Source organism: Vidua macroura, chromosome Z (assembly GCF_024509145.1).
Source record: "Vidua macroura isolate BioBank_ID:100142 chromosome Z, ASM2450914v1, whole genome shotgun sequence".
Lineage (NCBI taxonomy): Eukaryota > Metazoa > Chordata > Aves > Passeriformes > Viduidae > Vidua > Vidua macroura.
Genome location: NC_071611.1, coordinates 27,777,537 through 27,792,472, shown reverse-complemented (window position 1 = coordinate 27,792,472; position 14,936 = coordinate 27,777,537). Strand labels below are relative to the sequence as shown.

The following is a 14,936-nucleotide window of genomic DNA, read 5'->3' as shown; positions in this document are numbered from 1 at the left end:
TTGTAATTATGCACAAATACCAAGCATCATTTAGGAGCAAAGTTCTTCTGTAATACTTAAATTGTTAATGTGGCTTCATTTACAAAGATGTTACCTAAATAAAAATATTCCATGCTCCAACATAGCTTAGATGCAACTGCCTACCATTAAACCATGACAGGGAATTTGAAGAGTTGTAAGAATACCAACAGGAACTGAAATGAATTAAATCTGAAAGTGTTTTTTTGTGAGAACCAAACTGTACCAAAAGTATTTTTTTAATACTAGTACATAATCAAAGTTAAAACCAAGACAGTGATCAAATAAATATCCTTTAATAAAGAAAAGAGGAATAATTTTAAAGCACCAAAACTGTGAGTATGATGTTACATTGCATGTACAATAAGGTGAATGCAGTACTTTGCGGACAGGTTTAAATTTCTGAATCATGATAATAAAACCCCATGAAATACACAGCAATCAATAAACTTGCACTGCAGAAAAGCTGCACTAAAGAAAAAAGACCAAGAAGCAGACAATTAAAACTTTTTTTAGTTTCTAGGTATTGCTAGAAATCTTTGTTTAGTTCTTAAACTTTTTTTTTAAACATACTTGTGCTTAATACTTAATAACTTTGAGCATTTTCAGGCATAGTAAATTTGCAGAATTGTTTACAATAAAATATGCATTTAATATGTCCTTTTGAATATAATGGAATTAAAGAACTTTCTTAAAGCCAAGCACAATGTGCTAGTAGTGTCTTAGTCTAATGATAATATTGCACAAAGCTAGTGAATGGAAATTTTGTTTTCATTCTTTCTTATTTATTCTACAGGCTTAAGAAAGAAGTTAATTTCATTAAGCTTCACTGGCTTCATTCATGTAAGACAACTTACAGCCATCTGTATTTCTTTAGCTTTCCTTTCATGATGATGTATTTGTATACACTTAAAAGTTCAAAACATACACCAACAGCAACAATATGCTGGAAGATGTTAAGTGGATATCCCCAATGCCCAACACCTATTTACCAATTTAGAAGTAAAAACTATGTTTATATGCTGAAAATCAAGCCAGTTTATGGCAAACTAATTCCTGGATAGGTGACAGTCTCTGGAATAAAGTCTCTGCAGAGTTTGGATTATATGCACCAAAATGGTCTTCATCCTTTCTACTTGTTTTCAATGGACACACTGCTGGTTAATGAGCTTTAGATAATGGTTTACACATTAATATTAAAAACTCAGCAGAATAAAATTCATTGCTTGGTCATTTTCCATATTAGAGGTACAGAGCATTCACATTTGAGAATGGAAAGATGACCTTTTCTGTCAAATTCTGAAGCTCTGAGCCACAGAATATAGAAGACCTGAATCACAATAAAAATACATAAATGTCAGGTTGCAGATTCACCAAAGCCAGAGCTGTGAGTTTTGGATTAACAGTTGAACTGAATGGGAAGTACAAAGACCCATATATGCAACAGCCCCTCTCACAAACATACTGGCATGCCCACCCTCCCTTCCTTGACCGTCCTAAAAATTCTAAGTATTTATTATTAGGCAGCAATTAAATATAAATTCACTTTGTAGGAAAACTTAAATTACAGTATATTTATAGGTTAGAAATAGCCATTGTGTTGGTAGCATTGATAGCAGTATGTTGATGTGCTTATTACACCAAAGAGCAATTTGCAGTCAAGTTTAGGATGACCTACTGTCAGCTCCAAGAAGACTGAAATCATGCAACATGCTCTCCCAGTAAGGTGCTTCTGTTACTCCTTTTCTTTGCAAGAAGCTTTTCTTGTTCTTAACATTAATTCTGTAGTGCGAAACATCAACAACATATTGTCCATGCTTATGAAATCATTACCAGAAATACATCCAGGTAATTTAATTACATAAGCATTACAATGAAAATAAAATCTGATTACACACATGAGCAAACTTGATTTACAAATTACACTCCTGAAATTCAGTGCAACAAATGGAATAAGGGTAACATTAACCAATAATGTTTCTGCCTCCTCAATAAGTTGCATCTTCAGTAATGCATCTATCATTACTTTATTATTAAACAGTACAGAATATAGTGCTTATACTCAAAATGATTCTTTACAAATAATGTAGTGAAGTATGTTGAGTTCTATCCCCAATTCAGTCACAAAGTACACAATATATAATCATACTAATTTATTTTACAAGTGTCTGGTGTAGAATGCAGACTGTCAGATTTAAAAAAAAAAAAAACAAACAAAACCAGGCAAAACTTAGAAGTGATGTTTGAAAAGAATAAAAAAAAGCCTTCATCTACCCTAGACAGATAACTAACATGAAAATACAGTAAAGTGAGTAAGAGTATTGGTAATTTGTAAAGGATCTGGAACCTCTGTGAATGAGAACATGAAATTCTTGTTGATACAAATTCAATTTCTGAACAAGACTATTGCTGTTTACTTTACATTTTGGTTATTTTAGTAGAAACTGAGTATTTAGTTTCTTGTTCCCACTCATAAAAGGTTTTTCAGTCCTTACATAAGCATTTGTACAATAAACATTATGCATCCCAAATCTTTACTTCACTGGATCAGTTATACCATAGTAAAACTTTTAATTTGAAAAAAAGTTTCTAAAAAATAGAAAAAGCCCAAAAGCTGACAAACTACTTAAGATAAATAACTAGCAACAGAACAATGCAGCCACAACAATAAAATGAAAAATATCAATAGGTCTTTTTATGGAGGCTCTCTTTCCTTGCGCATGTTTACGTGTTTTTCCTTAGTGATGCTTGCCAAGATTTCTTACGGACCAACACAATTATTACAGCTTTTCTCAGCTGTGGAAGAACTGACCTCAACGCAGGACTGTCATAATTTCCCTAAGTTTCTTGTAAATATACTAAACTTTCCCCTTCTTCTGCAGTAGCCATCCCACTGGAAAATTTCAGATGGCAGAGGATGGTACCTATTATGCATTAGCCTGTGTACACTACATATGCACAATTTTTATATCAAAGTAAAAATTATGTGAAATTGTGACATCTAGTGACTCATGGAAATTTATATTCAGGTTTTGGTTTTGTTTTAATTTTTGAGAAGGATGTGGGAATAAAACCCATTAATTTTCCACACAGAAGATGGCAGTTTTGAACTGATACATACTGCTATGCTCAGCATAACCACTACTTTTTGTGTGCCCATAAAATACATGCTCATATGAGAACTCCATTTCTACTGAGACTAAGCTACTACAGAAATCTAAGATTTCAGCTAAATATGAAACAGATTAAGAAGAGTAATTTTCATCAATCATGCACACATTTTTCAAGGCAAAGATGACAGATCACATGGCAAACATATCTGAAAACTGTAGTAGAGTACAGCATGGAGCTATTTAGATAACACAGTGGTAAATTGCAGACTAATGTGCTGTGCAAGGGAACCACTGCACAAATACTTTAAAATTACACTATTTTTCCTTGGCTTGAAATTTTGCTAGTGTTCCGTATGCATACTCCAAGGAATGAAACCACAGGCTGGAAAATAGGAAAAAATGAACATAAAAGTTGCTTGTTTAATTTAGCACTAGGGTTCAGATGAAAAGTATAGTGTGTATTACCCTTCTATATCAAAGTTCTGTTTTTTGCTACAGCCAAAAATTAATTAGATTACCTTGGTTTTAATGTGTGGTGTGGCTGAAAGTACAAACAAATGTAGAACAAAACAGCTGATGGTATAGGCAGTGTCAAATGATTATGATGAACCTTGAAAGTCCTGCTATTGCTACATGAACACAGCATCAGACAGCTTGCAACCATACCATGTAACACAGAATGTAGAGAATAAGTTTAAGAAAAAAGCATCATGTAGTTTTAGGCCTGTGGAAAGCCAGTATCAGGTGTTTCACACAGCTGAAAAATAGAGACCTGGCAACTAATACAGCAAAATCTATACAATTCTACAGTAACACTGCTTGCAGGTGCTTTGAAAATCAACTTTATAAGTAAGGCAACATGGTTAAGAAAATCCTCTCGAGATGTTTGACAGAGCTTTAATTTTTGGACAGCCACAGCAAAACATCTTCAATAGAATGAAGGGTCCCAGAGCTGAGGTTCCTTTAGATTACACAGCCTATTGCTAAGGTAAGGTCTCCTGCTCCGCTCTCTGTAAGTAAACGGCAAGACATGAAATCCCCTGTTATAAATGTTAACACAGTACGTGTTCCATTACACGACAGCAGCAATGAGTAACTCCACTTAAAAGAACCCAGATCCCCATATAGTAGTTTATCTGTCAAAAAAGGAACAGTGAATGGACCACACAACACAAAGGACAGGGACTGTGTATTTCTCAGACACAGTGTATGTTACACTAGTAAAAATAAAATGCTCGTGAAAATTCAGCTTTCCTAGAAGTGTAATGGGCTGATTTTTAATACCACATGAGGTTTTAAGGTGGTACAAGGCTACTTGTATCTCTGTATTGACATACCTCTTGGTACTGTGGTATCATAAGAGTAGCTGCCTGCAGCCATTAGTCATGAGGTTTAGGACTACTCCGAAGTATTCACTGCAGAGGAAGTTGTAACTCTCCTTTAAAAATAAAACAGTCAGAACCAAGAGAAACTTTTTTCAGCCAGTAGGCTTTTGGGTATGAAATACAAACATTGTCGCAGCCACTAAAGGGAATAATGAAAACCAGCAAGAATAGCATGATTTTCACAACTCAATTATCAGAATGCTTAAGTGCTTTAATCTTTTTAAAGAAGGCTGCTTAGATTAATCAAAAACCATTTTAAACCAAAAGAGAAAAATATTTTTAAGTATGAAATTACAAAATATTGCTTCTTATAACAAATGATAAAAGTATAACTAACTTGGTTCAGCGTAGCTAAATATTTTAAAAAAGCATGAAAATGTCTACTTTAAAAAGATGTCAGACTAAACATGACCTAAAAAGGTGCTGCAGTATGTCTTGCTAAATGCATCATGATGGAAACAAACACATTCTTGAATATGTACTGAATTCAACTCTTAATTCTCATTGTGCTGTGGTCACTTGTCGGTTTTCATACTGATATATGCTTCTTCAAGCTAAGAAGAAAAAGTCTTAGTTGCATGTTACTGAATTTCAGCTACTTTAGTGCAACTAGGAATTCTCTTTCTGGAATATCAGACTGCTACACAGCAAGCTTCTCTGGAGGGAGCCATTTAGTTCAATTTTCAAGCACATGAGATATTCAGTGCAGTGAAGGGGTCATTTTACAGCTGGTTTGGAACCCCAAAGTTACTCTAACAGCAAGTAGTCTCCCAACTCAAAATGGCCCCCTCACTTAACTGGCCATACATTACTAATGCAAATATAAAAAGTGCTTAAGAATTGGGCATTCTTGATAGTATAAAATGCATGTCTTAACAACTTAGCTTTGTGTCCAAACCAGAATTTTTTTGAACAAATAAAGAAAAAAGTGACCTGAAATTAGTATTTCAGGCCATTTTTTTCCATGTACTGAGTTATTTGCCAAAGAAAGACTATTTCTTTGCCAAAGAAAGCTTCCTGTGGAATTGATGGTCATAACTGCTGGCTCTGAATTCTCAGAAATGCAGAAGAAAAGTAATCTTCAACTGGGGTTTCTTTTTGCACGTTGGTAGCTGTCAAGCACCTGTTTGGGAAGAGAAAAAAAAAGGAACATCTGAAAAGCTAAACGGCTGTAGAAATATTCTCTGGTATTCTCAACGTATTAGGCAATTCTAACATGCAATATACTGAGCAGTGTGTACTGAGTAAAGGTGCTCTTTGCTCCCAGGGTAATGACAAAGTGACTCTGGAGCCAGAACACACATATGACCGGGTCTTTTGTTTTTGCCTTCTGGTATTACTGGCAGTTAACACAGATTAGAGTTTGAAGAGGCCCAAAATACTGGATTAAGAGACTACAGAGAACAAAAGCTCCCTTGTTATCTGTTACTTTGTCCACCACTGACAGGAACTTGGGTTCTGCATTATTTGTATTACTATGGTGCACTATTATGTACTCATACACAGATATTCTCAGAATACTTTTGATAACCGGTAGTCTCTTGTACTTTTAATACAGAAGCTACTACATATTTATACTGCTTGCTCAGCTACTTCAATATATAGAATGCCTCAGTATCTTTTTACATGTTTCAGAGTGTCTATCTGGAAAGAACTGCTCTTAAAAAGGTTAGTTGTAACTTTATGTAGAAGTTAACTCACAGAACAGGCAATACAAGAAATTACTAGATCTCCTGCAAGAATTAGTTACTATTAGTTTTGTCTTCAAACTCCAATAATTAATGAAGCCATTTCACTGAGCACTGCTAATACTCCCTTCACATATATCAAGGAACTTTTGGTACTTAATAAATATACATCACTGTATCAGATTTAGCCTCCATTTTGAAAGGCAAATATCTGCATTACACTTAGCCTATACAGACATATGTATAATTAAGCATAATTAATATAAAATATGTGCCAATACACTTTTGTAAACATATTTTCAACCTAAAATCTCTATGCTACTGTTTTGGCATGTGTAGCACTTACAAGTTAAAAATCAGTAGGTCAATCTTAAAGCATGATATTAAGTGGATAACCTTACAATAAAAAATACTAGCCTGCTACTTCTACAACAGATTTTAATTATTTTACTCTTGTATGATGAATGCTAGTAAACCAGTCTGTATCTTCAAGCAGGTATGCTCATCTATATGGAAAGTGTTTTTTCAGTTGAGTTTTTCAAGGGCTTTGTCTCAATCTCTGTTCTCCCAAAGTACTTCATGTGCTTGGATAGCAAGGACCTTCCTTGTTTTTTCAGAGCTGTTAGTACAGATATTTCTGAGCTATTTTCTGAGATATTCTCTGCAACCATTTTTCAATCAAAACTATTGTGTGTTAAATAATATGACCTAAAACAAACCCTAACAGGGTTGTTTTTGTAATAAAATATGACATTGGTAAGAGAAAGCAAATCCCAGATATGTAAAGAACAAGGAGCACATAATCCTGACACTGAATCCTGCTTTTAGGTCCAAATAATTTCACAGGACTTCAGCAGGATGTAGACTGCTAAAAAGGAGACAACAACCAGGGACAGTGATTTTCAGCCTGCATTCTGAACTCCTTTTATGGGGATGAAAAGAGGAGAGAAAAATATGTATTTACATTGTGTGGCAATGACCACAGAATATTTCTAAGATGCACTTCCAATGTAAAATGCTTAGGAGGTCAACCAATTTGATTAAGAATAAAATTAAGTCAGTCTTGGAAAATTTCTTTGTATCTTGCCAAAAAAATGCAAACAAAATCCTAAACAGTCAAATAGATTTACTAAAATCAAAGTCGAATCACAAAGTTTAAATTTGATTTGTTATCTAGGAAATTAGATTGCAATCTAATTGCAATTGCACTAAGAAAGCCAAGTTAGTTCCAAGACATGTCTTTTCTTATAGCTGTCACTTGATTTCTGAAGAGCTGTGGTAGTGGGAGTTTTCAATATTCAAGGATAGAAAGAAGTTACATGAAAGCAAAATTATTTTCACTTGGAGTTGCAGCAAGAGTTAAGCACATCTCCACTCCTGGAGTTTCAACTCCAAAATTAGCAGTACATCTGGTATGGAGTAAAAGGAGCAAGCCATAATTTATCAGTGTGAAATCATTATGGTGGCCAACAGCTAGTTCATGAGGAATTGAACGCAGCATTTATTTTTCTGTTCAAAAATTTGTAATATTATAATTTGAAAATACCATACCAATGTAACAGATTGAGACAGTATTTCATAATCATAAGAACATTCAGCAGACAATGTGCCAAGTCAGGATCAGTTTTTAAACAGCTGTAGCACTTTACCAACAGTCACTCTCCAGCTATGGAAACAACTAACCAGAGCAGAAATGCTGGATTGTGAACATTCAAAAAAGTTATCTTCTTTCTACTGATAACTGTGTTGCAAGGATATAATAATAATAATAATAATAATAATAATAATAATAATAGCTGTCTTCCATTCTGTTTAAATAGACTTTCTAAGCAGATTTTAATTTCTTTACAGATTGTCATACCTCCAGTTTCTCAAATTTTAGGTTTAGTGGGAACCTTCATTGATACTCAAATTCATTCATGTGTAAGTAACAGAAGAGAAACACCACAGAGAAGCTCTACGCTGCAGCTGAGGTCACAAGTATCTTTGTGCTACTGATGCAGCAACTATTCTGAAAACTGATCTCTTGCCCATTTTTGGTTTGCTCTGAAATCATTAATTTCATCTGCTGAAGTCTGATATCTGTACTTTCAGGCACTATAGCTTGATATTAATGCAAGTTCATGGAATTCATATGACTAGCAGAAGTATCAATTGTATATTTACTGTTTAGAGCCTGGAAATTCAATTAAGTCAGAGATTTTAGAGACTGAAACCAAGCCACCAAGAAGTCAGCCACTCAGGGTAACCCATGAGATTTTGATGTGTTCAGCATTCAAACCTAACTGTCCTTCACTTAGAAGTTACTCAGTCTGAAATAAGACATAGCCAGTTTTTATAAGGCTAGAAATAATTGGCAAGTAAGTATAAGGTATGTCCCAGAGTGACTATGCTGCTTTCAAACTTTTTAGGTGAACTGGGAACTGTCCTTTCAAATTTACTAAATAAAATAGAGCTTTTTTCAGAAGAAGTCCTGTCAATATTCAGCAGTAGTACTGGAACAGTAAAAGGCTAACATGCTGTCTAAAAAGAGGTTTTCCTTATTATAAACTTTAAACTCTTTGAAAATTCAGTGATACTCAATTCATATGTGCATTTTTTATCACACTGGATGTCAGACAGTTTAGTCACATTTCTACTAAGTCTCCTAGAATGCACAACCTGAGGTTTAGCCATTACTGTTATAAAAAACCTGTTGCAGAAATATTATCTTTAAATGTAGCTTAATTACAGGTTAGTTTTCCCAGTCTGTGCAAGGCAAACTCTCCTCTTCATCCTCTGACTCAGGTGATGCTTCCTTAATCCTTCGCAATGCTTCATGGATGCTCCTTGTCAGAGGGTCAGTATCAGGCAGAATTGTAAAGGATTCTCTCAAAACATCTTTCTGTACTTTCTTCAGTTTCACCCCTTTCCTGATCTGCGCCAAGATGTTATTGCTATCATCTTCATCAGGAAAAGGAGGGAGACTTCTCTGCTCAACTTTTCTTAAGTGAAAGCTACCACGTTTCAAGGAAGCCAGCACTTCATCCATCGGGGAACTCACTGCAGCAAATCAAAAGACCTTCAGTATTATTTTTACAAAATTTCATCAGTCTTAATTTTTATTTCCTACAGACCAAAAAGTGCCTGCATACTATTAATATAATAGTTCCATATTGTAAGTATTATGGTAGCTCCAATACTGTTTTAGCTTTTCAATAATCTTCCTTATTACCAGGTCAAAGCTGGTTTATACAAACAATTGTAATTTTTGTAAACACTTAACTTCCTATCAGGAAGTAAAACTTTCTGAACAATGTGGCTTTTCTGTTTGCAGTCAGGAAAGTCAAATAAACTGCAAGGATTTCAACATAATGAAAGTGTTTACTGCATCATCTTTTTTTACTTTAGAACTCAGGTAATGAGTACATGTCTTACATACTGGACTGTGTGATCCATACTTACCACTTGCATTTTTAGGCTAATTTTACCTACTGCATGACTATTTCCACAAGCCAGCAAGGGAAGCAGCAATACAGTCAATTGCAAGAGCATGCATTTTCCTGCTTCTTGGGGTTCATGTATTTGTTAGCATCTAGTACCAGCACAGTTACAAAAATTGTCTTCCTTTATAATTAATGAAAACAAAGAAGTCGGAGATAGTTCTTTATGGCAAATCCTTCCTTTATCACTAATTTTGAAACTAGTTTTACGCAACAATAAAGATCAGACTTTTGCTCTGACTTTTAGCCACGAGTGGAAAAGATCTTCATCCAGAGAATGCATTATAATAAAGTGTAATAAAGTTTTTAACACTTCGTATACAACAGCACGTAATTTGTGCAGCACTTCTCTATAAATACGTAACTATCTCCAGTTTGTTTTTGTACATTGTACAATATGTTCTTTAAAACCTGTTTTGCATTTAGGAATAAGCTTTGTCCATCCCACTAAAGGTCTAGACAGAAAAGACGCAATGAAAAGACAAATACAAAAGAATACAAGATTGCACATTTGAAGGAGGAAGGACGAACTGTAATGCCCCTGTCTGTCATACAGAGACAAATTTCTGAAGCCACTCAGAAACTTGGAACATCTCAGGGGATATGGAACAGCAGATAGAGTGCTGCTGCAGACATTAACAGTATTCTTAAGAGGGATAATTGATTTGAATTTATATTTGTCATATTATGATGCATATAAAACTGCACACACAATAGGTGCTTTATAAAAATTGAAAGATAAAATGCAAGTCAGTAAAATAAACAATAGGACTACATAAAAATTATTGTTATCCTGTTATTAAATAGAACACTGCATGCTCAGGTGAAACATAGAATATTTACAGGGCTGGCAGTAAGTAGATACATGAATATTCTTTTCAACAGCATTTAGGTCCATTTTCTATCCAGTCTAACATGGAATAATGTAGACTCAATTTCACAAGTGTTTTCCCATTGAACAAGTGTGCCATGCTGTTGTAAAAGCCCTAGTGTTCAAGTTGCCAGCATCTCTCACCTAAAAAGGATTTAACAACTTTCCCATTAATAACAAATTAATCACAGCATACACTTTCCTACAGAGCAATTCAAAAGATGAACTGATATGCATTGCAATTTTTAAATTAATAACAACAAATTTTAAATTAAATATGCAGAAATTAAAACATTACCTCTCCTCCTCTGTAAACCCTCTAGATCACCAGTCTTCTTAAGCTTCTTCTTGGCACTGACTAGCTGACTGCTATCGAACAGATGCGCTGGAGGGACACCAGAAGAGTGCTGGACTCCCTTCTCCACACTCTGACGTTTAACAAAGCTGTCACTTTTCTCTAAGGATTTGGTGGCATCTTCCTTGGAGGGCAAAGGTGGAGGGGGAGGTGGAGGAGGCAAAGGGGGTGGAAGCTGTACTCCAGTAGCAGTCTCTGGCTGAAGCTGGTCACTGCTGAGTGGAGAAGTGCTAACATGGGGCAGTTCAGAGGTAACAACATTAGGAGGCAAAGAGACATCTTGAAGTTGTTTTAGGCTTGTGGATTCCTGCACTTGCAAAGGCTGAACTGCTTTTTCCAATTCCACCTCCTCACTCTTCTCTTGGATTTGTATGGTTGCTGGCAAAGATTGAGGCTGCTCGACACAGGGCACTGAGCTGGCTGCACATTTTCTTCTTGCATGAGCCAGGCGTAGTCTGGTTGATTTAAGTATTACTTGCCCAGGGTACCGCTAAAGTGAATAAGGTATTGACAATTTCTTAAGCACGTGCAATGGGCTATTTTAGATTTTACTTCTAGATTTTATTTCTAACAATTTTCATTTCTCTCTGGATGTAAAACCAAAGCAAATATATCCCCAGCTTTATGCAAAAAATTATTCATAGTTTTTATTCTTATTTAAGCCACAATTTGATTAGTCTAATCAATGAAACACATAGGTTAGAATTACAATCTTACTAAAATCAGATTACACATTCAAAACTGTTTTTTTACTGGAAACTAAAATACACAATTCCCTCTAGCTTTCTTCTTCTAAACCTGATCAATGGCTCCCTCTGCAAGTCCAGATCAATCTGACTTAATACACTGGCCTTGTATGTGAATTATACTGTTTCAAAAGGTGTATCCTGAGAACATAGAAGATTTTCAGCCTTAATTTACTTCTTAAATTTGCTGCCTCATTATCAGTCTTTTCATATTAGTTTCATCCATAGCCTTTTTAAAGCAAAAAAATTAAGCTGCTTCTGAAAGACAGATCTAATATTTTTTGTACAACTGTGGAAGGCCTAAAGCAATAACTTGCAACAGTATCAGCATGTTAATAGAAAAAGTCAGCTCATGAACAGTTGCTGGTTAAAATAAGTAAATTTGCTTCAATTTACAGAAGTTACAGAATTCAAGAGCCTTGCAAACAATAAGGACATGAATATACTGCTGAAATACTGCTGAAGAAGCCAACTTTCCAGCAAAGAAACTCCTCATATCTTTATTTTTTTAATGTATACAACAAAAAGTCTTCACCAATTAATACAGCCTCTTTTTTCTTTCACTTTCAGCCCTTTCCTTATTCCTTCCCCGTTATTCCACCTTCTATGCACTTTGCAATTCTTCCGTTATAATAAGAAGGGGCAGATATTCTAGCAATCAGCAGCAGGGGGGCATGTCAGATGACAATGCTTTAAACTCTACTTTGTGGGAAGTACTGTTTAGATTACACTTCTCAAGAATATGTGCAAGTGTCTTGTCACAAGGTATAGGTGCAAGAGTAAATAGAAGCTTATTATGGCACTGGGAATGCAACAGCTAGAGGAATCTGTTACCACCAATGCCCTGTATTATTGTGAAATTTCCAAACACCAGTTAATGATACAATGAAATAGAATCACTAATAGGAAAGTAAATGCTATTACTGGAATGAGTGAGAATTTCTTCAGGAAAGGAAACAGACAGTAAAGAACAACTGTTCTTCTGTTACCTGCTTAAATGTACGAAGTCTGTCCAGGGTTTTCTGTCGTTCCTGACTAACCCAGGAGCTCTTTCTGTCCTCTTCATCTTGCAATTGATCTCGTTTCTGAGAAAATATATGGACAACATGTAAATATTATATCTAGTGCTCTATTTGGCTTCACTAGAAAAAATTCTTCTCCTAAATGTGAAGAGTTACTTGAAAAGATGCTTCTCAAATAAATATAACCTCAAAATTTGGCCTCTGACTTCCCCTTAAAAATAGTATATATTTCCTGGTTTGTTTTCTCAAAGAAATGCAAAGCTCAGTAAAAAAGTATTTCAATCTCTAACAGGAACATTTGGCAGACCTGTTACTTTGAGAGATAAGAAATAACAAGTGACAGAATGCTATACTTAGAGAGGCTCCCTTGAGTTAAAGTTACATAAATTAGCCAGAGAGCAAAGCAGTATCCACTTCCCCCTCATTCCAATAACAAAACGACAGTCCAAATTGCAAGGCTGTCCATTTTAAACAAGTTGTATTAGTATTTACAAAGTACGAGAATTTACAGAACTCAGCATCACAAAGTTTTGAACCCAATAGTGAGCAAATTAAGTAAATGTTTTCACACTTACATTTACAACGGTAAATATAAGTTTTTATTTACTCCGGCTTTTGTTATCTAATCCAGCTTGATTTTATGTAATTGCACTTAAGAAAAGGTCTGAAGCTCTTCCTTGCAGCTAGGACAGTTGTGTTTTTTCTTGTACAGAGATTTTACCTTATGGAAAACACACCTTTGGGTACATCCCCTTTAACTAATCATTCTGTCTTGCACAACTTCAGCAAAGTTACTACACCTTTGAAACAAACACTCACTCCTCAGTCAAATGTACTGGAAATGGAAGCTAATTACCAGAAGGTGAAATTCATTGCATGCAAGTTCAGAAGCTATCAGGAAAAGTGACGTAACGTGACCACAATGCGAAAACCCAGAGCAAAAACAGCAGCTTTAATTCTTAAGATGACTCACAGCATTCAACATTAGTTTTGAAAGCGTATCTTCATAATCAAAAATTCTGATCACTTTTGTGAACCTTTTACTCTCATTGAGTCACCACAAAAGCAATGTCTGCCTGTCATTTTCATAAGTCAGCTAGTGGCCTGATGTCCTTCACAAAAAGCCAATTCCTGTGATTTAGAAGGAAGGAAGTATAGATGTGTTAAGGAGAGAAAGATGAGAACATGTCTGAAAAATAGTAAGGACAGAAAACAGAAAAAGGTGATGAGGAAGAGAAGCATGTGGTAAAAGAAAATAAGAACAATGGGCAAAGAAGTTAGAACAGAAGCATAAAGAAAGGAAGAAAAGTAGTTCTATCACTGTATCTGAATGTTACATATGCATTCAGATCAAACTTTTCCTGAAGCAATCTCAAAATCAAGGGGTTTTTTTTGTTTGTTTGTTTTGGCTGACTTGTGTATTTGGCTTTGTTTCACTTTTTAGTAAAATAGTAAAAATGCAATTCTTATTTGGTTTCAAATTTGGACTTTTCCAAAGTTTTCTAAGAGTTATCTTTTCAAAATTCTTAATGAAATCCAGTAATTTAAAATCTATTTTACCATAATGCTAGAATTTTTCAGTCACATTTTTACCAGAAAAACTCCACACAAGCACAAAATATTAGCATAAGGTTCTTTATATCACTGAAGCGGGCAACTCCATAATATAAAGCTATGCAGTACTTGAGAGACAATGAAATCCTTTGGCTTTTTCAAGTCTTATTTGTAAGATTGATAAATGGGCTGCAGTCCATACAGCAACTTCCTCTGCCTAATTATAAGAACTGATGAAAAAAAAAATTTGTTTTAATTCTTGAAAGAATATTCCAATACATACTGCCTTTGACAAGTAGCCTTTCCATAAAATAAATTATGCAGCTGACTTCCTGGACAAAAATATCAATGTTAAAAATGTATAAGGATGAAACAGAATCACTTTCACTAATCTAATTGAAGCCTGAATTAAAGTGACTTGGATTTCAATGCATCTTTGTCAGTGATCTTTATCAAATATTGATACTATATCAGCTCCCAAGACCTAGTCCAAAATTTTAATATTCTTTAACATAAGCCTATTAGGTACAGCGTAAGAGACCAGTTGGTATATTCTCTGCAACGAGACTATGAAAAAAATCATGGAGCATCCATCTGGAACTAAAAGTTTATACAACATAATTCCAGTAATTGCTTTAGTAGAAGGAAGAAAAGTAGTAACCAAGCTTATTAGGATTCAAGAATAAATATGTGTGATTTCCT

General features: G+C 34.8%; 1 protein-coding gene across 2 annotated transcripts in view; it reads right to left on the bottom strand.

Moving 5' to 3' along the window:
- Positions 1 to 298: 298 nt before the first annotated feature.
- JMY (junction mediating and regulatory protein, p53 cofactor) overlaps positions 299 to 14,936 on the bottom strand; it is a 64,368-nt gene continuing 49,730 nt past the window's right edge. Inside the window, exons 8-12 of one of the 2 annotated variants that reach the window (XR_008441163.1) lie at positions 12,648 to 12,743; positions 10,856 to 11,402; positions 8,936 to 9,246; positions 4,469 to 5,639; positions 299 to 4,141 (exon numbers count right to left, since the gene is read on the bottom strand). Coding sequence is in view for 1 of the 2 variants with exons in the window: in XM_054002792.1 (XP_053858767.1) it covers positions 8,939 to 9,246; positions 10,856 to 11,402; positions 12,648 to 12,743 (951 nt within the window). In the remaining variant the exon portion in view is untranslated. Of the gene's footprint in view, positions 5,640 to 8,935; positions 9,247 to 10,855; positions 11,403 to 12,647; positions 12,744 to 14,936 lie in introns of both variants that reach the window. The other variant, XM_054002792.1, reaches the window with a different exon arrangement.